This window comes from Pezoporus flaviventris, unplaced genomic scaffold, assembly GCF_033815535.1.
Source record: "Pezoporus flaviventris isolate CSIRO_AGI_PZ_B2104156 unplaced genomic scaffold, CSIRO_AGI_Pfla_v1 ptg000091l, whole genome shotgun sequence".
NCBI lineage: Eukaryota > Metazoa > Chordata > Aves > Psittaciformes > Psittacidae > Pezoporus > Pezoporus flaviventris.
The window spans coordinates 1,048,592-1,070,618 of NW_026892639.1; the positions used below are offsets into that span (position 1 = coordinate 1,048,592).

Consider the following 22,027-nt stretch of genomic DNA (forward strand, 5'->3'; position numbering starts at 1 on the left):
TGTATGTACCTGTCTTTAGAAAGCTTAAAAGCAAGTGTTAAGAGTAGTCTTGTCGAAAAATCAATGACAAGAGGTCATAACTGGCTTTCTGTAACAACATACTGACCAGCTCTTCTCCAGAGGAGTGCAGTAATATAATCTATCAAGCTTCTACAGCCCAGAACAAAGCATCAGTTAACCTCTCGTCTCTGACACAGAGGAAACAACCCCTAGCCCAGAGGTGCACTTGGGCCTATCCTATTGTGCCCCAGGTTTCCTTCAGTAATGCAGAATCAACTGAACAGCCCTTGAAAGGGAGCAGAAAGCAAAGTGGCATGGAAGACATTGCCAACTGTACCTAAACCACAGAGGTGACCAGTTACATCAGTCAAAACAAGAGGCCATTTAGGGCTGTTGCTGCAGCAAAGGACAGACAGGGATGCCTCTCCAGAAGGTTAAGGCACATTATAGGAGATTTGCTTTGAGTCTAAAGTCTGATCTCATGCAGAAGTCGCAGCTAAGTGTAAGCAGTATGAAGTGAATAAGGGAAATTAATATTCCCTATCAAGCCTCTTGGCAGTAAAATGGTTCCAGAACAAACCTGCAGATGCCTGGGAAGACGTGATGTCAAAATAAGCATCCACCATGCTATGATACATGTTTCATTCAAAGTAAGAGAACAGGGAGAGCCTGTCTCTTGCTTGAATCTGGCCCCATCAACAGAACTGAAGTGACAACTAAATACGAGTAGTCCTGACATCAAGCACTGAATGCTGAGGGTGTCTGGTACAGAGGAGAGCAGTGATGCACCACTGGGGATGCAGAACAGAAAGCAACAGACAGCACCAGCCCCAAAAACCTGTAACATCCTAGAAACAGAAGGGCATGCTGAGGAGGTACCAGTGACCTCCCAGCATGGAGAATGCAGCTGAAGCAGTCAGCACCCTTCTCCAGATGCACATCTCTAACTGCGACACGGGACCTGATGAAGCTGAACCACCCCCAGGGCAAGACAACAACATCCACTCCAGGCACTCAACCTTTCCACAAAGGCAAACTAACAATATCCACTCACCTGGAAAACCTTTACCATGTTATTAGAGGCTCAAGGGGACTCAGCTTCACTGTACCACTAAGCACTGGACTCCACTTAAAACTGACATTTAAAACATAGTTTTCCCATTATTAAGGGAACGAGACAAAGAAAGAGCCCTGGTAAATCACTACTTTTATGAATACTCCTCCCTACCTGTAGAATAACTTTACAAATCCTTTACACTCAGCAGGGAGTCATATGACATTTAGTCACTGCATAACATTACTGCATTATTTTTCTGAATACATGTTCCCACACAGTTGGTAAGTTTATGGCAAGATCTGGTACAAGTACAATCACTAAAATGCTCTTAGTATTCAACTAATGGTGCTGAATACTAGTGTTTCCTTCCTCAAATAACTTCAGTACTAGACAGCACTTATCTGTAAGGCAGCTGGCACGTTACTGACCAGTAAACAAACAAGGGTGAAAAACAAGTACATTTATGGATCTCCCCCCTTCATATGTTATTCCTCAGTATAAAAAAAACAAACCAAATCAGCTAGCAAAAAGCATTGGCTTCTAAGCAAGATGTGTGAGGCAAGATTGTGTAGAAGGGCAAAGAGATCCACTCTAGACAAAGACACCAGACTAAGTTCAAGATCCACACTCATGGGCTTGCTGAACCCAAAGGAGCTGGGAAAATAGCCAAGGAGTGAGATTCCCCTACTGGCAAACGTCTGACAAAATCAGTCAAAACAGCCCTCCAGGTCTGGAAAACATGGAGAGGCAGAAAGCCTGCAGACATAAAAGCAACTCCCTTCCACTAACAAAGGCCTCATATTACCTGAAGAAAGGCTGAAGATCTGAGATGTTTCCAATTCAGTTTCGCTTCAGTATGGAAACAGAGAATTCAGCTTTTATAAAGGTAGGTCACCATCATGCTGCTGACTGACTTACCATCTATCTCTTGCCCGATGGCGAGTCCAGCCCATTTTCTCTGTCAAAACAAGACAACAACTTCACAAATCCTGACATCTGGTAGAACAAACACCCCCTCAGAGATGGCATCCTTACTCAGAAAAGCAGCTCCTCCATGAGAGCCTTAAGAAGCAGCAAAAAAGGGCAGAATGGGATCTTAAAAACAACCTCCAATTTAAGAGAAAAGTCAAAAACATGGAATCATTTCTATTAATAATTCTATTTTCTGACCTTAGGAATTTGTTCAGTTCAACCTCCTTCATATTATTGGTCACCCCTTGTCTCAAAGGCAGAAGATAACATCCTGGATAGGGCTTTTGTCATTCTGCTCATTTCCTACCAAGGCTCAGGTGCTGCTCACACAATCGGTAGTGCAAGAGGCAAGAAAGGTGTTACAGGCTCCATGATCATTTTAAAAGCTTACCTGTATACATTAGTTGCAGGAAATGGCTGTAATGTGCTTTAAGGAACGATACTACCTAAAACACTTGTTTGGAGAACTAGTAAGAATGGAACGTTCAAATCCTCTAGGTCTCTTCAGATTCCTTGTAAAAGATATGTGCAGTACAGAACTGCATGTCAGGTGGGAAATGGTTCAATAATTATGTAGTACAACAGCCTACAAGCTTTACTGTGCCAACAGTTCCGGCTTGCTAATAGCAAAATGCACAGCTCTTCATCTTTTGGGCTCTGCAGTATACAAAGTTTTTCACAGCTTTTGGTTTTTAACCCTAGGAATTAACATTATTATAGAGTAAAGGTGGTTAAGAACTTTACGTGCATAATGAATGCACAGTAAACAGACTTTTGGAGATCACAGAGCCTGTGTCTACTACACGACCACCCATGAATACATAAGGTAAGCACACATTTTGTGTAACACTGGTTCCAAGGCTTCAGGAAATACTGGAAATTAAAGCCCAGCATCGGGAATACTCAACTAAAACATTCACCTACCAGTAGCTGTAACACAACCATAGTCACTTTTTAGAGGTAACCAACCTACCTCACTCCTTAGCAGAGGAGCTCTCCTGGTTCTACAACAATGACTGGAATCTACAAAAGTCAATCCTAGACCATGAGTGCATCTACTTTAACCCTGTGATACAAACATCTTCTGCTTTTCAGTTTGGGCATCACAAATCATAGCTAGACATATGGTCAACACAACATCCTCTTCACCCACTCATCCGGACAAATCTGAGTTTGAACAACACGTCAAAAAACAGAAAGTCCTTTTGGGGCATATGCCAAGACATATGTTGAGGAAAAGAAATCTTGTGTTTGCAGCATGGACTCAGCTTCTAGACCAGTTACTAGCAGTAACTGCTAAGAAAGCACTAAATCAGTGACCATCATTGTTGTAATTTTGTGTTATGCGACTCACAGTGTGAGGCAGTTACAAGCTACAAGATTCATTTTCTATTTGGAAGTGGATAGTATTGATTATTTACTCTAACCATCATTTAACATGTGATAACTTAATTAAGAAAGGAGACAAGTTAAATCTATTTTACACATTTCACTGCACTTTTCATCTGAAAATACTAACAATGACTGAATATAGCCAAAAAACTTCCAGCAGATCCTTAAAAGAGCAATACCACAAAAGAAATCCCTTAAAGTCAGGGGAAACCAGAACAATAAAAAAATCATGAGGAATAGCAGCTATTGTTTAGGCTTTTCTTTTGGAAATAGCTTGTTTCTGGTGGGTTTTTAAAAGGTTAAATTACACCTTTTCCAGTATCTTTAGCCCACCATGCACTAAAAGTAGATCAATGTAATACAAGCAAGTTTTCATCAGTTACAGTAAAAGTCTTCTTGAACTTCTGCTGTCAGATATCAAATTTGCAGCACACATTTAGGCAGACATCTCCCTCCAATTACAAGTTATCTTCAATCCTAATCTCAAAAGAGATCCGTTCTGTAGCAAAGTGGTAAGTCAAACTATACAGTACCTGGGGCAAGCTGAATGCGATGCTGCCAGGAACAACCGAGGGGTGGGTTCTCAGTGTGAAAATGTATTTGTGGTTGGGAGAAGTCTTCACAACAACATGTCTAGAAGAGAGAACAGTATTTTACTTCACTATATTGGAAGTATATTATATATACACCATATGGTCCTTTCCAACCAAAACTATGCTATTGTTCTATACAGCCAGGAAGACTTTGCATTCATTGAGCTCTTTTGAGAGCTCAAAAGAAACCAGCCAGCTTATTTCTGGTCCTATAAAGGAGAAAACAAAAGCTTCAGGCCTATACCATGATGCAGGTCTACACAGCAGTCTTTCACAGGAGTCCATCACCCTTAGTGATATAACATGATCTCTAAGCCCAACTGCAAGACATGGTACTAATAACTACTATTTATATCCCCCCCCCCCCCAAGTAGCCCTTTACTTCAGGAACTGTCCCATACAAATGTAAGAGAATCAAGCTATAACCACAAAGACCAAGGCTGATGTATCTAAAAATCAACACTGGTTTCACATCTCATGTATCTAACACCAAAGTATCACTATCAGGTCACTCAGTAGTCTGGAATTAAACACCTATGTGTTAAACTGACAGATCTCCACGCACAGGGGAAGGAGGCAGCCAGGGATTTCATCGTGCCTTGGCAAAGCAGTGATCTGGGGATAAACTGCCTTGGAAAGGTGAGAAATACACTCTCACAGGCCAAACTCCTCCAGAAATAACAGCAGCAAAACAGTATCACAAACACTTGTATTCGTGCTGCTTTCTGGACTAACTACAAGCAAAATGGGTTTGTGGGTGCCCCATCCCTGGCAGTGTTCAAGGCCAGGCTGGACAGGGCTTGGAGCAAGCTGATCTAGTGGAAGGTGTCCCTGCCCGTGGCAGGGGTTGGAGCTGGAGGAGCTGTAAGGTCCCTTCAATCCAAATCATTCTAGGATTCTATGAACATTTTACCCCAATACAAGCAGTACTCATCAGCTGTGATTTCAACAGTAAACAGATGCAAAGCCTATTCAAGGATCTTCATATATTGTTTGAAGTTTGACTGCAGAAAAAATGGAAGGAATTTCTGTACAAAAAGTAAAATCACATGGCTGCTGAGGCTGTTCCTCCTGTTTGATAGCGACCAACAAACCTCAGACTGAGACAGCATTTGAAGACCAGGAATGCTGTTATAAAAACAGAACAATACAAACAGTCAGGAGCAGACAGAGCAGCAGCCATTGCATGTGTCTGTCTCTCACTCTCAGAATCTAAGCTGTCAGGAACAAAGATACTCAAAAGCTGCTTATAGTTATCCTCAGACTATGCCTGATAGGTGTTATCATCTGATAGGCAGACTTCTTTTTGGCATAAGAAAGCAAACCAAAAGGAAGATGGGATTTGTGGGCACTGGTGGCAAGGTTGATGGTTGAATCAGGTTTCACCTCATCTTCACATCTGCCTGCACTTTTGTCTACCCACAGGATATGTGAAGCCACCAACTCATGTGGTGTTCCTCTCTTATCCATAGTCAGAAACTAAAGGCCAGATGAACTATGCCAACAGGCAAGGCCCACGCTCCTGGCCATCCCCCCTCGTTGGCAGTGAATACATTACATACACATATGCTCCATACATTCCCATTTGCATATGCACAGCAAACCCAGCACCATCCAAAAGCAGATCACTGGCTACATCGTGTGTGCATAACAGCTTCAGCCACATGGTGGGAAGGAACATAAGGCTCTTTGAGACTAGAGGAAATGCGTGGCCTGGATAGCTAAAACCACTAGACAACACCAGCTTTAGCCCAAACAGGCAGGGAAGCTTGCAAACCTTGCCAGGAACTGCTAGCTCTTAATGGCACAGCAGGATAAGAAAGCATTTTAAACACATCAGAGCAATGCATACATCCTCTGGCAGGTGGACCAGTGATTCTTCACTCATTGTGGCCCTAAATCACCTGTTAGAGCTGCAGGGATGGGCACCCTTCCTTCTCCATCTCCTCCTGTCCTAGGCATAAATCCAGAAACCTGTTACAAGCAGTATGGTTCCCTGGAAATCTTACAGAGGCAGAGCAAGACCTTTACTGGTGCTTTGTGGTGATCAGGGAAGTACTGGGGATTGGAAGAAAGCAAGCGTCCCTCCTATCTTCAAGGAGGATGCAAGCCTAGGAAAGTAGTGGAACTACTCCTGTAAGCCAAACGTATTAAAGAACAAGAAAGTGATTGGGAGTAGTCAGCATAGATTTATGAAGGAAAACCAGGCCTGACCAGTACGATAGCTTTCTAGGAGGAAACGGTGAGCTTTAAGGATGAAGGGAGAGCTGTGGGTATTGTTTACCTCAATGTTTGCAATGCTTTTTACAATCCTCACAGATAAACTGATGAAATACAACTGGCTAAGAGGGCAGCGTGGTGGTTTCAAAACCACCTGAATCACTACGCTCAGAGGGCACCAAGCTCAGCTACAGGCACCCATAGGAGCCACAACTACTTAAACTCCCCACTAATGACCAGGATGGTGGGACAGAGCACAGATGACACACCTGCCGATTGTGCTTCCATGAAGAGGGACTTTAACAGGGTGGAGACATGGGCTCACACAAATCCCATTCAAGTTGAACACTGGAAAATGCAAAGTCCTCCGTCTGGGGAGCAGTAATCCTGGGCACCAGTACAGGCTGTAGGGCAAATGGCTGGGAAGTGGCTTTGCAGACAAAGACTTGGGATCCTGGTGGACAAGCTGAACATAAGCCAGCAACACACCCTTGCAGAAAAGATGGCCAACATCATCTCTGGCTGCATTAAGAAGAGTGTTGCCACCAAGGCAGGAAAGATGATCCTTGTTGCTCCAAGGACTGTTTCATTTTCAATTGAGTAGTAGATAAAATAGAGAAGCTGTCCAGGAAGCCAGGACTGGAATCAGATTTTCAGCACAGAGTGTATAAGCCTGATCAATACATAGGCACCTGGAAAGCAAGGTGCAGAGTATTGGTAAGCATGCCTGTAGGCAAAATACAAGTTCCAGCTATGCTACTCGAACACCTCATCAAGAAATAACACCTGATGACAAATAACATCCTATTAGAAGCAGCTCATCAGATAGTTTAAATGACCCAGGATTAAAGCTTCTTAAGACTGGGATGGATCCTGAGCAGTGCACTGAGTCTGGCTCAAAACAGAACAGTGAGTTTAACGTGCATAGATTCAGCATCTCTGCAGGAAGAAACAAACTCCACCATCGCTGGGTTTTACTTCAAAAAAGAAAAATGCAAGAAAATGAGGATACTTGGTGAAAATACTGCTGGGCTGGGGTAGCCACAAAGATTTGATATAAACTGATCTAACTATATTGGAGCATACTATTCACTGAAACCATTTCCAGCGAACCAGAAAGACAGCAGAGCCTGACAGCAGGCAAAGAGAAGCCAGGAAAGAAAAAAGGAAAAGAAATAAAACAAAAATATATCAGCTTTCTGAAAAAAAAACCTCCAGCCAAGTGAGAAAATCTCATCAAATCCTGACAGGTTCTTTAGAGAAAACTCTGCAAAAGGCACAAGAACAACCACAGTTCTTCTCCAAGCAGCAGAAGCATTTTCCAACAGGCTGTAAGCAACCTAAGTATTAAGAATGTTGAAAATAAGGCAATAGCAGGAAAAAGTGAATGCATTTTCCTACGCTGACGTTCACCAGGAAAGAGCGTGGAGAGCCCGGGGAGCAGGGACATTTCAACCTCAGGAACTGCCTCTGCTTCAAAACGAACAAAAGGAACAGTGAGTCACCAGGGCCAGATAGCTCCCAATAGCTTGAAGAGATGAAACTGCTGCTCCAATTCACGTGTAAAGCCTTGCCTGAAATTATTAGAACCAAACCATGGCTGTGATGTCAGTTCTTAAGAAGCACTTCAAACCAGACCCAGGAAACTGGTGGTAAGTTTGCTGAGCAAACCAACAATAAAACGACCCTGTGCATCCATTAGGTTTTGTATTAGTAAAGACAGAGCATAGCTTCTGTAAGGGAGAGGACAACCTCCATATCTATGCAAAGATGCCAGGAAGCAGTTGAACAATACGGGCAGATATTTCTCTCATGGATGTTTGGAAACCCATGTAAATTATTCAGCTAGGCTCCTCAGGGCTCTTCAGGTAACTAAACTGGCATGAAATAAGAGGGGTGGTCTTCCCATGTAAAAGGCAGGCATAACAGGTAAGAATAATTAATCAGTTCTCAACATTAAAAATACTGTCATTGAGATAACATGCCCTTGCCTTCCTTCACTGCCTGGGTGTTCTCAGCACTTGCTTCTCTCTCCAAAATACACCGGGAGTCCTCAAGAAATATGTCACAGGAACTTCAGATGGTGCAAGTTATCAAACACCACAGCACTACACTGATGCATTGCATACCATGAACTCACACGTCACAAAGTGATGACTCACACTTGTCCAACTCTGAGGATGCAGAAAATGAAGCATGAAAAGATCTACAATGGCATCATGGGGATAAACCACCTCGATGATCCAAGGTCAAACTCCCAGGTCTACACTGTGAGCCCCAAATGGAAGCATTACCAAAAAACATTCTGTGCAGCCAGTCATGGTTAGGATGCTACAAACCAAATCTGCTGATTGTGTGCACCTTACTGCAGCAGATCCTAGGGATGGTCCTGCTCAGTGTATCTGCAATGCAGCAGAATGACTACATCCCTCAGTAGTAGCTGAATATCGTGATGTTTCTCTGTACTCCAGGCTTACGCTTTACAAAGCAATTTATAGCATCTGCTCACAACCAAACATATGCTGCTTTCTTTATGAGCCCCAATTTCTAGAAACAGGCAGCTCTTTTAGGGAGAATCAGCACAGACTGAACCACGGCCAGCCTGCTCACCAGGCAAGCCTTGGGATGTTACTTCCTGCTTGCTTCCACGAACATGAATGAGGGCTCTTCAAGCAAAAGGAATGCAGGAGGGTGCTGCAGCTCTGGCAGCTCCAGGATGTTCAGAGTTGAGGAAATTAACATTTGTATAATGCATGAGGTACAATGTTCAGTGCAGGTATTCTTGTAAGACAATTACTTTGGAAAAAAAACTCCACCTAGTGTCATCACTTAAAGAGACCAGGCCATTACCTGTCCAAGCACATCCTTTTGCCTGCTACTGACTCTACAAGTGGTGCTCATTTAGATCTTTTAGGGGAAGTGGTTTTGTTTCTGTTTGGCCTTTTATACTCAAGTTGGGCTTGTGAATCCACAGTTAATCACTAAAAGGCTGGGACAGCTCTCCAGGGTAGCAGCACAGCAGACTGGTAGCACAAAAAGAGGCAAGCCTTTAAGCACATCTCTCCCCCCATCCCCGCAGTTCAGAACCACTAGTCTCCAACCTTAGCAGAATTCACATGGGCCAGGTATTTTATGGTAAGGGCCTAAGTGTATCATTCAGTACCTTTTTGAACTTGTTTTCTGCATTTTGTAAACCCTCCTGCAATTAGTTCATTCTGTCTACAATCCACATATTGAAACCTTTAAGAGAGGCACTGTACAGCTGCAGGGAAGCAAGGAAACTAATTTGAATTGGCTTCTTTTAATACAAAGCACTTCTGTGTGGGCTGAGCTGAAAAAATGAGGTGTTTTCTACTTCTCTCACAAAAGTAAAACCCAGAGTCAGCGTCTATCAGTCACCCCAAAACTGTAATTAAAGAATCCAAACTGTTGTGCCCACACTCTGGCTGCCTTCCCCTTTTGTTCTTGTGCATGAAAACCCTAAAAAACAAGAGTTTCTACTGACTGTTCAGCACTCCAACATGATGTGAAAGTGAGAGGATGCCCCTAGTAACACAATTAAATGATAAAAGTCTACATGAAATACTTCAAATATTCTAGCTATGTAACAGGAACAGCAGCAAAACTAAAACCAAACAAAAAAAACACATCAAGACCTGAAGCCCTTCGTTAAAATAGTGATTATAATTAGTTGAGCAGATCCAGATCCCAAGGAAGAAAAGCTTCAGAGGCAAATTTACCACTTCGCTATCTTCAGTTCTGAGAAAGAGGCATATAGAGAGCTTTGGTCTCTAAACACACAGAGGTTTTGTTAATTAACCTCCTGTATTCACCTTCCCAAAGCTGATATTTCATTCCACCCCCACCCAAAGTCTGAAAACAATTCCTTTTTGGTTCAAAGCTGAAAGAGCAACAGTGCACACTTACTGCCCAGACTGGAAGTCCTTCTCATTCACCACCACACAGTTGGTTAATGACAGTTCATCAGTGGGACACCTTGCTGCTTGCATAGACTACGAGGAAGAAAGAGAAGAAAAAGCTGTCAGATACAATTCTGGTTTCCCTTTAATAAGCCAAGCCTCAAAGCTTCTGTAAATCAACAAAACAGGTCTCATGAGCGCTGACATATCCTGAGAGCACAGTCCACTGGCAGTGACAAGCTCCTCTTCAAGGTTTCTCCAAATGTTTCTGTGTTATGGGTATTTGTACCTAAAACCTCTGCATTTTGTGAGGATGCTGTACCTTGTATTTCCTAGCATATCTATGGAAAATACTTTCAAATTACCTAGGAAAAAGAGCGTGGAATAAAGATGTTGCCTTTCTTCTTCCCTGACTTTACTCAGAAAAGTGAAACTTGAGCACATCTGCTCTGGATATTCATACTCCAAACAGCACAGTACAATGGCAGCACTGAGAGTCCAACAGGAAGATGTAGTTCTCCCCAAGCTGCTATCCAGCCCCACAGAATCTCTAGAAACCTTCTCAAAAGAAGTATCATGATGAAAATAGTATTTCCTACTCTATAGGAAAACATCACAGATCAGTAACAAACAGGAGAAAATTCAGTTCAATAGTCAGTTCCAGTCCATTACTATTCAAATAACTACTACAAACTTTATGGGGTGTTCTCCACCACTCTTTTTTTCCCCCCAGAAGCCCAAACAGCAATCCAATTGCAAGAGTATCTGCTCATTTTTTTCCCTTTCACTAGTAGTCAGGAATCAGCCACTAAAATAACTAACCACTACCACTCTTAGCCCAAGCTACTGCATCCCCACGCTGAGGCAGCACGTAGCATTATAGAAAGAACATGGCAAAGGAACCTCAGCCCATCCTACACCCCGAACCCCATTTGCTTCTACAGAAGTATTCCACAAAACAAGAATTTGGGGCTCAAAATGCCTCTAGAAGTAGAGAAAAGGATGGAAAAGGAAAGACACTTCCATTGTTAGCTATAGACTGAAAGGCTGAATTTGGAGACAAGCTGCACTTGAGCCCCAGATGTAATTTTCAGAATCAAAACACAACTACTTTCTTTCTCAGACACAAACCTGCAGACAATGCAACAGAAACTATTTGTCAGCGTTAACCTATTGCTAAAAGCAACTCAGAAGGGATTTTCTCTTATGACACCTTTAAATCCTAGCAACAAGAGAAAGAAACACACTGATCCCAACACACACATCTAGATCATTTCCCAAGAGTTAACATCCTGCTCAACCTTTCTCTGGGCCAGGACAGCAAATTCATCTCCATGTGGCCTGAATCCAGGCTGCCCTCCAGCCCAAAACCAACATTTTACATGGGGATGGAACTCTTCTAGAGTACTTGCTCTTTAGAAAAGGACTAATTCATTGTTTTTATGGAATAATGGCCTTGACATATGTGACAACAGGAAAGGATTCCATTTTCAGCCTTGAAACAGATTTATCTACCTGAAACTGAAGTGTAATAAGAGACTCAAATATTCTTGTAATTAAAAAAAATACGTCCATCAGTGGGCTTCTGAAACCTACCTCTTCATACTCCCTGTCTTTGGCCACTTCACACAAAACAAAGCATTCACTATTTTATCATTTCTCCTTCCATTTGCAAGGGGATCATTTGGGGCAGGGCATGCCCTGATAAAGCGCATTAGGTAGGATATTTCTGGAGAAAACTGAATACAGAGCTCCTGGATTAAACCTTTTTACAGCACCAGTCCTCAACTGCATTTTTAATCCTTCCAGACCGAGTGCTTCCTGCATGTAAACAGCAAGTGGCTGTTAAAATTGCCATTCTCCTTTGTTACTCCTCTCCCCATTTGGGAATGTGCAAGCTTTGCTCTATGGAAATGCATAAATATAAAGGAATGCATTTCAAATCCAGCACCAAGAGCTTCGTTTGCAAGCTCCACAAGATGACAGAAGTGTCATAAAACAGCCTTGGGTATCAGAGAAGTGAAATAACAGTATCAGCACAGACTGCACTAACCATCCCATGGCCTGGCTCATTCTCCTCCTGGGGTGCTTGGCAGAAGCCCATTTCTCCCTTGGCAATGAGCAACTGTTTAGAGCACATCTAAAGAGCACCTGTGCTGAGCTCCCAGCTCTCCAGTACAGGCCCTCCTCAGGTGCCAACATTCTGCAGAACTTTGATACATTAACAATATACAGAAGTGTTTTAAACAGCTCATGCAAGCAAAGGACTCAATGGACACAGGCTTTCATGAGCATCCGTTTGAGGAAATCTGGATGCAAGAGATGAACCTTAAACTAAAGCAGCAGACAGGAAGGAGGAACACACTGTTTTGGTGAATTGCAGGCGCTTCCTCTTACCTCTCCTCACCCCAAAGGTCATATCCCCTGCTCACAGGGATTCTTGTCTGTGGAACAACTGAGCTGTAGCAGTAAAGACACAGGCACTGGCTGCTCTGGAGTAAGGTTTTCTGGTATAAATGCAGCAGTCTAGAGCTGTAGCACAAGCCACCAGAGCCTAGAGGACTGTCGAGTGCCACTAGTAGTACTGTCAAAGGAATAATTTAAGCTCTTGCATTTTAGGTTCCAGCTTCCCTGCACCCTGTCACCTCCCTGCCGCCCAGCACTCTTACTGCATGCCATCGCACACCACACCTCAGCAAATAGAAGAAGCAAATCCTTAGGAGTATTTCTAAGGAACCTCCAAGTATATTTACACAAGCTAATTTTAAGCTAACTAGTAGGTTACTGCTAGCAACTAAGCAAGGCAACAAAAAGCTCTGCTGTAACAAAGCGGATCTTGCAGCTGAGAGCGAATGCCATCTGCTGCAGTTACACTGCTGTCAGTACTAGCTTGAAGGTGACCCACATACATCTTCACAGGTTGCAGTTATACCCAGGTCCACAACATTGGGCTTAAAGTAGCAAAAGAAGTTTTCCCTCCCTCCAGTTATTGTCCTGGTTTATGTAAGGAGAAGACTCCAAGGACAGCACAGCTCCTGGGAGGTGACCTCACACATCAGAGACAGTGCCTTTGTTCTAAAGCATCCTCAGCCAGAGGCATCCATCACTGGTCCTGTGGCATCCTCTATTAAATCCATGTCTAAGCAGAGCTCTTCTCCAATATTCCTGCTGTTTAACCAAGAACAAAATGAGACCACATGATGAACTGATAAATCTCATGCAGAAAGACAAATGTGAAGGACCTCACTTTGGATTTATGACAAAGCAGTAATGTTGCCTCTAATCCTCTGCTACTGAGCAGGAGCAAATCCAGCACCAGGAGGTTCAGTGATCATAGAACCATGGAATGGCTTGGATTGGAAGGGATCTTAAGATCACCCAGTTCCAAACCCTGCCACGGACAGGGACACCTTCCACTGGAGCAGCTTGCTCCAAGCCCCTGTGTCCAACCTGGCCTTCAACACTGCCAGGGATGGGGCAGCCACAGCTTCTCTGGGCACCCTGTGCCACCACCTCAGCACCCTCACAGGGAAGAGCTTCTTCCCTTAGATCTATCCTGAACTTCCCTTGGTTTAGTTTAAACACATTACCACTGATGTAGTTTACCTTTATGCAGTAGAAGTTGCTCAAAAAAGTAAACAGCTTCAAAAAACAAACAGCTTCATAACAGAAACAATCTCCATAATGTCTGACCTTTCAGAGACTTCCAGTCTCTGAGTCCAGTCTTCCGCTACAAGAACAGGAAATCCAGTTCTGGCACATCAGGGGAGCTCTGTCCACAAAGCAATGCCAAGTTATTTGAATATTTTTATACAAGCTTTTTATAAACCACACTTTTTCTCCTTCTGAGTTTCAAAACAAGCATCCAAAGCAACATCAAGGCAGTGCTGGTTTAAAAGATGCCAGGGGAAAAGAATGAATACTCACATTCATTCTGTTCATTCTCACTGTACTACATTGCTGCATGGGTGAGCACATAGTACAAAAATACGGTTAATATTTGTGACTTGTTAAGGCTGATGATGGAGGAAGCTAAAGAAAAACGTGTTTCCCATTACTCATCCCACAGGATGCAAGTTGGTGGCAGATAACACAACTGCGCTGCTACCTGTCAGTTGTTATCGAACAGAAGAGCTAAACCATTAAATGCTAAGGCAGAGATGCTCTTCATCTGAAAGAGCTGAACTCATTTCATGTACTAATGCTACCAGAGAGATTATAAAACAGCTCTAACGCTAAGGCAGGTTTGTTCTGGGCACTGTTCCTACAGAGTCTGTGTAAGACAAATATTGTCAAAGTGTTAACATATTTAAGATTTTCTTTTGTGTAGAAGATATAGACATACACATGCATTTAGTACATGCACATGTACATATATATGATTTCTACCATGCAGATGTTGGCAGACAAGCATTAGGAACATGACAAGGCCAGGTACTAGACGTTTAAGTTTTCTCTGCAGAGCCCAATGCCAGCTGTGTAGAAATGGGGATTTCCAGTCCAAAAAGCATCCAAGCTTTGCTGTAACAGTTGCTGGGCAATGAAGAGCTTGTGCAGTTTTCTTGGGAAGAAAGCTTAATCCCTGTTTACTAGGGAGCGAGCAGATGTGTGGCTGACTCACAGATGCTCCAAGTCAAACGCTCATTCACCACTGAAGTCTGCAAATAAAATGAAGTTGGAATACTGAAAGGAAGAATTGTGATATTAAAGGAGACCTGAAGATAAACAGGGAACTGAGGTGGTGATCTGCAGACCACACGTTATCCAGGACCATGCTCCCGATGGAACCATTGCCCGATACAGCCTGTATCTAAAGATCCAGTGGATCAAGCAGCAACAGAATCCCTGATGAACATGAAAACATCAGGAGCCTACTGCACACAGATGATAAACAGCAGCACTAGCATGCAGAAAGATGAGCTGTAGCAGAGCTGGGTTAGCAGTAGCCTCAGAGGACACAACAAATCAATCTCTCCTAGCATAGGAAAGCCGGAGGATTACGATTACTTTCTACATGCACACATGCACCATGGAACTGAGTAACAGAGAGGAAAAACAAGTCTAAAGGACAGTAGAAACGGATATAAAACCACAAGAAGGCTAACACAGCCACTGACTAGCAGCTAAGAATGGGTTCCTAACCTGTAATAGCCTACAGTAAAGACAAAATCCTAACTCCTTTAGAGGCAGCATTCAGTAATAGTTACGAAAGGACTGACAACGTGATGCCCATACCAGGGACCAGACTCAGCAACCCAAGATGGCCTAAATGCTGTGTTTCTAAAATTGTTACCAGTTCACTGAAGGTTTTTCTGGACATCTCAGAAAAATACTTAAATAAAACTTCCAGAGCTCTGCAGCTGTAAAAGATCAAACACAATAACGTTAGGCTTGGGAAGACAGGCCTCCTTTCCAGACGCACAGAGTACCCCGCTGCGCCCACTGAGCCCTGGGACAAACAGCCCTGGGTGGCTGCTCAGAATCAGCCTTTCACCAGCTCCATTTAGTCTCTAGCTTACTGCTGGAATCTTTTATTCTCATCAGGAAGGAGCTGCATTCTCTCTCAATAACAAGCTCCTAAATACCAATTTTCTCCTTCTCCTGAAAGAGGAACATATTGGGAAAGCTAAAATCTCAGAGATCACATTCAGATTTTTGGAAAAGCTTTTAAGCAAGCCGACGCCGAGACAGCCTCAACACAGAGCCCAGACAAGAAGCACGGATGAGATGCCACCCTCCTTCCCACGCCCCCCACACATGATGCTCCCATGGGGATGAATCACCTCCCTGTGCTCGTTCAGGCAGCTGAGGGGGCCCCACGTGAACACACCTGCATCACAACCACACCGGCTGCCAGTGACACAGCAGCCAAAACCACGTGAAAATTCCAAGGAAGCTGTGGCTGCCCCGTCCCTGGCAGTGTTCAAGGCCAGATTGGACACAGGGGCTTGGAGCAAGCTGCTCTAGTGGGGGGTGTCCCTGTCCGTGGCAGGGGTTGGAACTGGATGAGCTTTAAGGTCCTTTCCAACATAAACCAGTCTGGGATTTTATTATCTTAGCAACTACAGGATATTGCTTTTTAGGGTGGTGACTGCTGCTTACCCTTTGGCCGCAACCCAAGTTTACAGCCAAATCAATTCAGCTCTTCCAACAGCAGCTTCCCAACTCCAACACTGTTTTACCCAGCGCAGTCAGGACGACGCTCACAGCTTTGGGAATTTGGCTGTATTATTGCCAGTGTTCTGCAATGTTAGCAGAACCACAGTTTAGTTCCAAGACAGAAGGTTTTGCCTGATCCAAAAGAGCAGAAGAAACAAGGGTGTTGAAGGAGAATTTCTATAAGCTACTGATATCATATAGCATCTATAATCTAAACAGGTTGTTCTCCCCAGAGACATCATCCTCCAGACAGGTCTTTATAATAGGATCAAGTAAAGTGATTTCAGAAGATATATCTGTATCTGTGCTGCTGTGCCATATAACCAGGAAGCTGTTTCCTGACAGTTTAGCAAGAACACCAACTCCACCTTCCAATTAAGCATTAATGACCCAGAATATGTGTGTTTGTAATGAACACATCCAGTTTTGGAGTGTCTGTTGCCTCACATTTCTGCCATGAGCCAAGATGATCCACCATTTAATTACAGGGAATTGCTACTTGTTGTGTTTCATCTAAACCTCTTTTTAAAATGCTGAAAAGGAATGAAACATCACACAGACACATCCAAGGCGTTAGCCTAGGATGGAAGTCGCAGGATTTTGACACATTCACTGTGAGAACACCTAATAGATGCAAATTTCTTCCCATTTATTTAGAAAATTACCCAATGGCAACAAGAGCAAGGTTAAAAATATCCCCTTAAACCTGAAATTTGCCTTGTGAAAGCCTGAGATGCTGCTTTCCCTGCAGATTTGCAGCTCACCCCACCACTGCTGGGCTGCAACCTCTCCAGGACACTGACCAACGTATCAAACACTTCACAGTTACAGGCAGTTTGTGTTTAAGACACAATACCTTGCAAGTATTTCTGTATTTTCTACAGGAAAAGCATGTGACTTGACACAACTCTAGGGCATAAATTACTTCAGATTTTTTGATAGAAGGTCACTGCTTTATTGCATCCCAGGAGATCAGAGAAATGTGTTAAATCTTTTTATGCTGCAAACATCTGACCTTCCGAACTGAGTATCTGACATGCTTACACAGGAAAGAGCAGACCAGGGCAGCAGTGGGGCAAGAGTGCCTCAAGAACTATATATTCAGCCTTGGTTTAACAAGCAGCAGTTATTACCAGTTGGCTCAAATGCAGCATAATGGGATACTGTGTTGAAAGATTTCTGTTAACTGTAGTGACTGTGCTCCTTGCCTGATTTTTAATGCTCACAGATCTTCTCCTGGAGGTCAAAAACCCTCCTGAAGACAGCCAATCTGGAAACTTAGTAATAAAAATCTGCTCTTTGCCACAGAACTTCCCAAATTTGAGCCAGCATCCTGACAGGTTTGTGAATGACTGCATCAGGTAGAGACTACACTCTGAAACCCATCCTTCCAAATAATGCTGCAGTGACCAAGGATACAAGTCTGTTTGTGATGATTTCACAAGACGCATACACATTTGCAGAAGTGATCTCAGGAACAGAGATTTGGATTTAGTTTTCTCCCATTTCCCTAAAACGCTGCTGAACACCCATTTCTTCATATTACATATTAGGAAACACCAAAAAAAGACAAGTGATGCTTGTGAAGCTAAGCTGATTCACACACGTTTCTTTGGTTGCCTGATGACGCCTGTGTCTATGAAGGCTGATTCCGTATGTCAGCAGAATCAGACTTAACCCACAACCATAAAATCCAATTCTTATTATTCCAAGTTTGTACCAAACCATCCAACCTAAAACTGTCCTGGGATTGACTGCAAGGAGTACAAGAGAGCACACGTTAGTCCAGCGATGTCTTAAGCACCATGGGAACATCGAGGGGTACAGTCTGTCCTCCACTACCCTTCCCACTACTGCTACACTCTCAATTTTTACAGTTGATTTCAACAGATGTCACAGTACATCTTCTGCTCAAGACACAGGCTCTTCTGGAGGAGATGCAGCACAGTTCCCCAAGGCAAACAACATAAGTACCTGAGCGAAACCAGTATCACTTCCAACCCAACACAGATGGGAATCTCTCCTGAGAAGCAAACAGGCAAGCATTTCCTATCACTGGGCTAATGGCAGTACCACTTCACAAGTCCCAAACAGCAAATAAAGAAAAATTAAGGTTTTAAACCATTTGTACCATATAAAACAGCCATTATTTCTAATCACCGTGAACTGCTGTACAAGTTGCAGCTATTACAAAACCCTAATTTTCCTTAAAGAAAACCACATCAGTCTCTCTGCTAGGGAATCATCACCAACATCCAACAAACAGCACACAAGAGGTCCTCTGAGGAAAGTCAGACCTCCTGCAGCTTGCAAGAGTAAAGCTGCAGCCACACAGACCTGCTTTATTTACTACACCATTTCTCTGTGTAGGTCTCCAATATGATACAAGCAGAGACACAGCTTGTTCCGGATCAAGAGCTTGACACTGCTGGAACAAGGCACAGAAATCATCTGGCCTTTCTACATCTCTTTGAGAACTAATTCCTAATGATGTTCAACTCAATTAGCTACAGACAGCACCAGTTAACTTCCAGAGGGCCAGTCTTGGTCCAAGGGATCAGGACACAGGCAGGCAGCTTCAGCCCATTCCTGCTTCTGGAGCAGATGCTGGCTGATGTCTGAGCAAGACCTAGTGCTCTGTATGCCTCAAGATTCCCATGCAGAGAGAGACACAGAATAAATTATTACAGAAACAACCATTATTTCTAATCCGCATTAACTACTTTTCCTATAAGCTTCAATCACTGTTACCCACTGTCTCTTCCTTACCACTGAGCAAATTAAGGGAGCAGAGGAATCCACCTGAAACAGCAGCAAGCAATTGGTGAGAGCTGGATTGTGAAGTGTCTAAATTATTTAAAATATTACTAGAAGATTAAAGATTTTGCCTCTCTCCTACCTCAGGAAAGCCATTCATTTCTCTGTAAAAGCATACATACACAAATCCAGTCACATGAGTCTAATAAAAGAGATTAAGCTCCAAATTACACTGCAGGAGATGGTTTCAGGCCAGAAGTAGTCACAGGAGCTTCCTCTCCCCATTCTCAGGTTCAAGCACCTTTTAAAAATGCTGACAACAGAACAGCATCCGTGTCCCACTATTAGACTCACTTGTTATACCTAGAGATATCACACACCTCCACTCTCCTACCTACTAGTCCTTGTTTATACAGACAAGGATCACAATAGCTTCAATGTCACACGCAAAGCAGATGCTGCTGCCTGCTCACCCTTGTGAGAGCTGTTGCTATCCCACATGCAAGCTGGAGGGAACAGGCAGTTCAGCTGTTAATTGACATTGACAGCATCCCAAACCAAAGCTATTAAAAACCCACAGATTTCTCCTGGGTTAACTGCAAAGGGTGAGATGAAGAGAAAAGGTGCAAGGAAGAAAGGAGACTACACATCTGACGCAGGGACAGAAGAAAAGCTCTGCCCAAGAGCCAGACCTCAAAACATGGGCTTTTTTTCTCAATTAATCAGCATTTTGGAGGTGAGTCTCTAGTAGACCTGCTCATCTGTGACACCAAATTTCTCCCCACTGCTCTGCACCACACCACTGCACCATCTGTCCTTGTGTCCACCAGGCAAACCATAACAGAAAGGAAACCAATAAGAAAACCTATTCCCTCAAGACCTCAATCACCAAACTGTTTGGCCAAGACAGCAGGTATCAGCCTGAAGCAGGCATTAAACAAATGTGTGACTTGCCCAAGCTGATAGCAGTAAAGCGTTCCTGAGCATACTGCAAGGAGAGCAACCTTAACTGCACCTTGCAGCACTGGCAGACAGACACCTGAAAACAAAGGGGATATGCAGGGCAGTACATGGAGTGATTTGACAGACAAAACTGTTCCTTCACATTTTAAGGCCTTTCTGGCCACTTGCTGATGTTATGTAAGCAATCATCAATAAAGGATTCTTTCATTTTTTAAATAAATACGGAATAAAACCATTGCACAAGGCAATCCAGACCCACATCACAACATGGTGCTTGGCTGGTGCCCACAGGGCAGAGGAGGCCCTACAAGCCTGCCCCATATCACACAGCACCGAGGGGTCACCAGGGCCTCAAAGCATCCTTAGGGGACTTCAAAATCCTGCCACAACCCCCCATGGGAACAGGGAGCACCTCAGCCTCATGGAGGCCCCTCATGGAACCCCACAGCACCAAGGGGTCACCCCACCCTCTACACAACATCCTTAGAGGATCCTGCCACATAACCCACAGAGAGAAGGGCCACCGCAGCCTCACAGCACCCCTCAGGCATCCTAAAATCCTGCCCTGCTCACCACAGGGCCTGAGGGACACAGCAGCCTTAGGGAACCCTAAATCCTGGCAGCAAAAGCTCACTGGGGCTTCACAGCACTCTTAGGGGACCCCACGATCCAACCCCACACCGCCTCATGATGCTCCCAAGGAAGCCCTAGAAGCTCACCCCACAGCACTGAGGGGTTACTACAGCCTCACAGCACCCCTGGGATACCCTCAAATCCTGCCCTGCATCCCCCCGAGCCACTGTAACCTCACAGAACCCTAACTCCTGACTCACATCCGCAAGACAGCGCTCACCCTGGCCTCGCAGCGCTCCTGAGGGAACCCTACAGCCCTGTCCCGGCTGCCACATCACCAAGAAGCCACCTCAAACCCCGCAGCACCCCAGAGAGACCCGGCCCCACAGCACTCTCAGGGCTCCCCCACATCCCTACAGGGCTGGGTCACCACAGCCTCACAGCACCCTCAGGGGACGCCACATCCCTACGGGGGTGAGTCACCACAGCCCCACAGCACCCTCAGGGGACCCCATACACCCCTCCAGGGCTGAACGACCACCCCGGCACGGGAGCAGCCAGAAGCCACCGAACCACCCCGGTGCCCAGGGAGCAGCAGAAGCGGAGGAGGGGGAATAGCGGAGGGGCCAGGCAGGGCGGGACGAGCAGGATCCGTCCCCGTTCTCTCCCCCCCCCACTTACCCGCCCCGCCATCTTGCCGCTGCGCCCGGCCCGCAGCGCCGCCTGACAGCCCCGCCGCAGCGACGGTCCCGCCCCGCGGCCGCCAGGGGGCGGTACAGCGCAGGCGCAGAGACGCGGCTGAGCGGGTCCCTGAGGGCCACCGACTCTATACAGCCCTCTCATTGGCCTAGCGGCCGAACGTCAGCTGGTAGCGGTGCTGGGATTGGTCGGTTGAGCCGTGCGCGGGGTGCGGTGGGAGGAGTCGAGGTTCTCCTCACGGCGGGCGGGCGCGCGTTGAGGGACTGCGGCGCCTCCGGGGATGGGGCCGGGGCCGGGGCCGGGGAGGGGGAGGGGGAGCCGGGTGTTACCCCCGGCCTGGGAGCGGGACGGGCCCGGCGTTAGCCCGGAGGGAAGGTGCGGCTTGAGGGGCCGGGCGTGCGGCGGGCTAAGCCCTGCGATGTGAGGGTTGAGTGGGATTAGGCTTCCGGGCAGTCTCCGGCCAGCAGAAGGGCCGGCAGCGGCAGGGGTCGGCCAGGGCTTGGAGAGCCCTCACTTCTCTGGGCCTTAGCATGGAGTCCTGAAGAGCACTGCCTGAGCAGGCTTGCAGTGCTTTGTGGAGAAAGGCTCCAGAAGGAAGTGCATCAGTAGAGCAGCTATTTCAGATGGGGTGCTGTGGCCTCCTCCAGTAGTACATCCAATGGCTTGCTTTGTTTTCTGCTTGTTTCCATTCAACAGCGTCTGGTTTGTACCATTTGTACCAA

The 22,027-nt window shown here is 45.0% G+C and overlaps 1 protein-coding gene across 2 annotated transcripts in view; it reads right to left on the reverse strand.

Moving 5' to 3' along the window:
- NSF (N-ethylmaleimide sensitive factor, vesicle fusing ATPase) overlaps window positions 1-21,427 on the reverse strand; it is a 62,028-nt gene extending 40,601 nt beyond the window's left edge. For both annotated transcript variants that reach the window (XM_061475909.1, XM_061475910.1), the window contains exons 1-4: window positions 21,288-21,427; window positions 10,162-10,247; window positions 3,955-4,054; window positions 1,976-2,015 (exon numbers count right to left, since the gene is read on the reverse strand). In XM_061475909.1, coding sequence (XP_061331893.1) covers window positions 1,976-2,015; window positions 3,955-4,054; window positions 10,162-10,247; window positions 21,288-21,299 — 238 coding nt within the window. In that variant the 5' untranslated portion in view covers window positions 21,300-21,427. The remainder of the gene's footprint in view (window positions 1-1,975; window positions 2,016-3,954; window positions 4,055-10,161; window positions 10,248-21,287) is intronic.
- Between the last annotated feature and the right edge of the window lie 600 nt (window positions 21,428-22,027).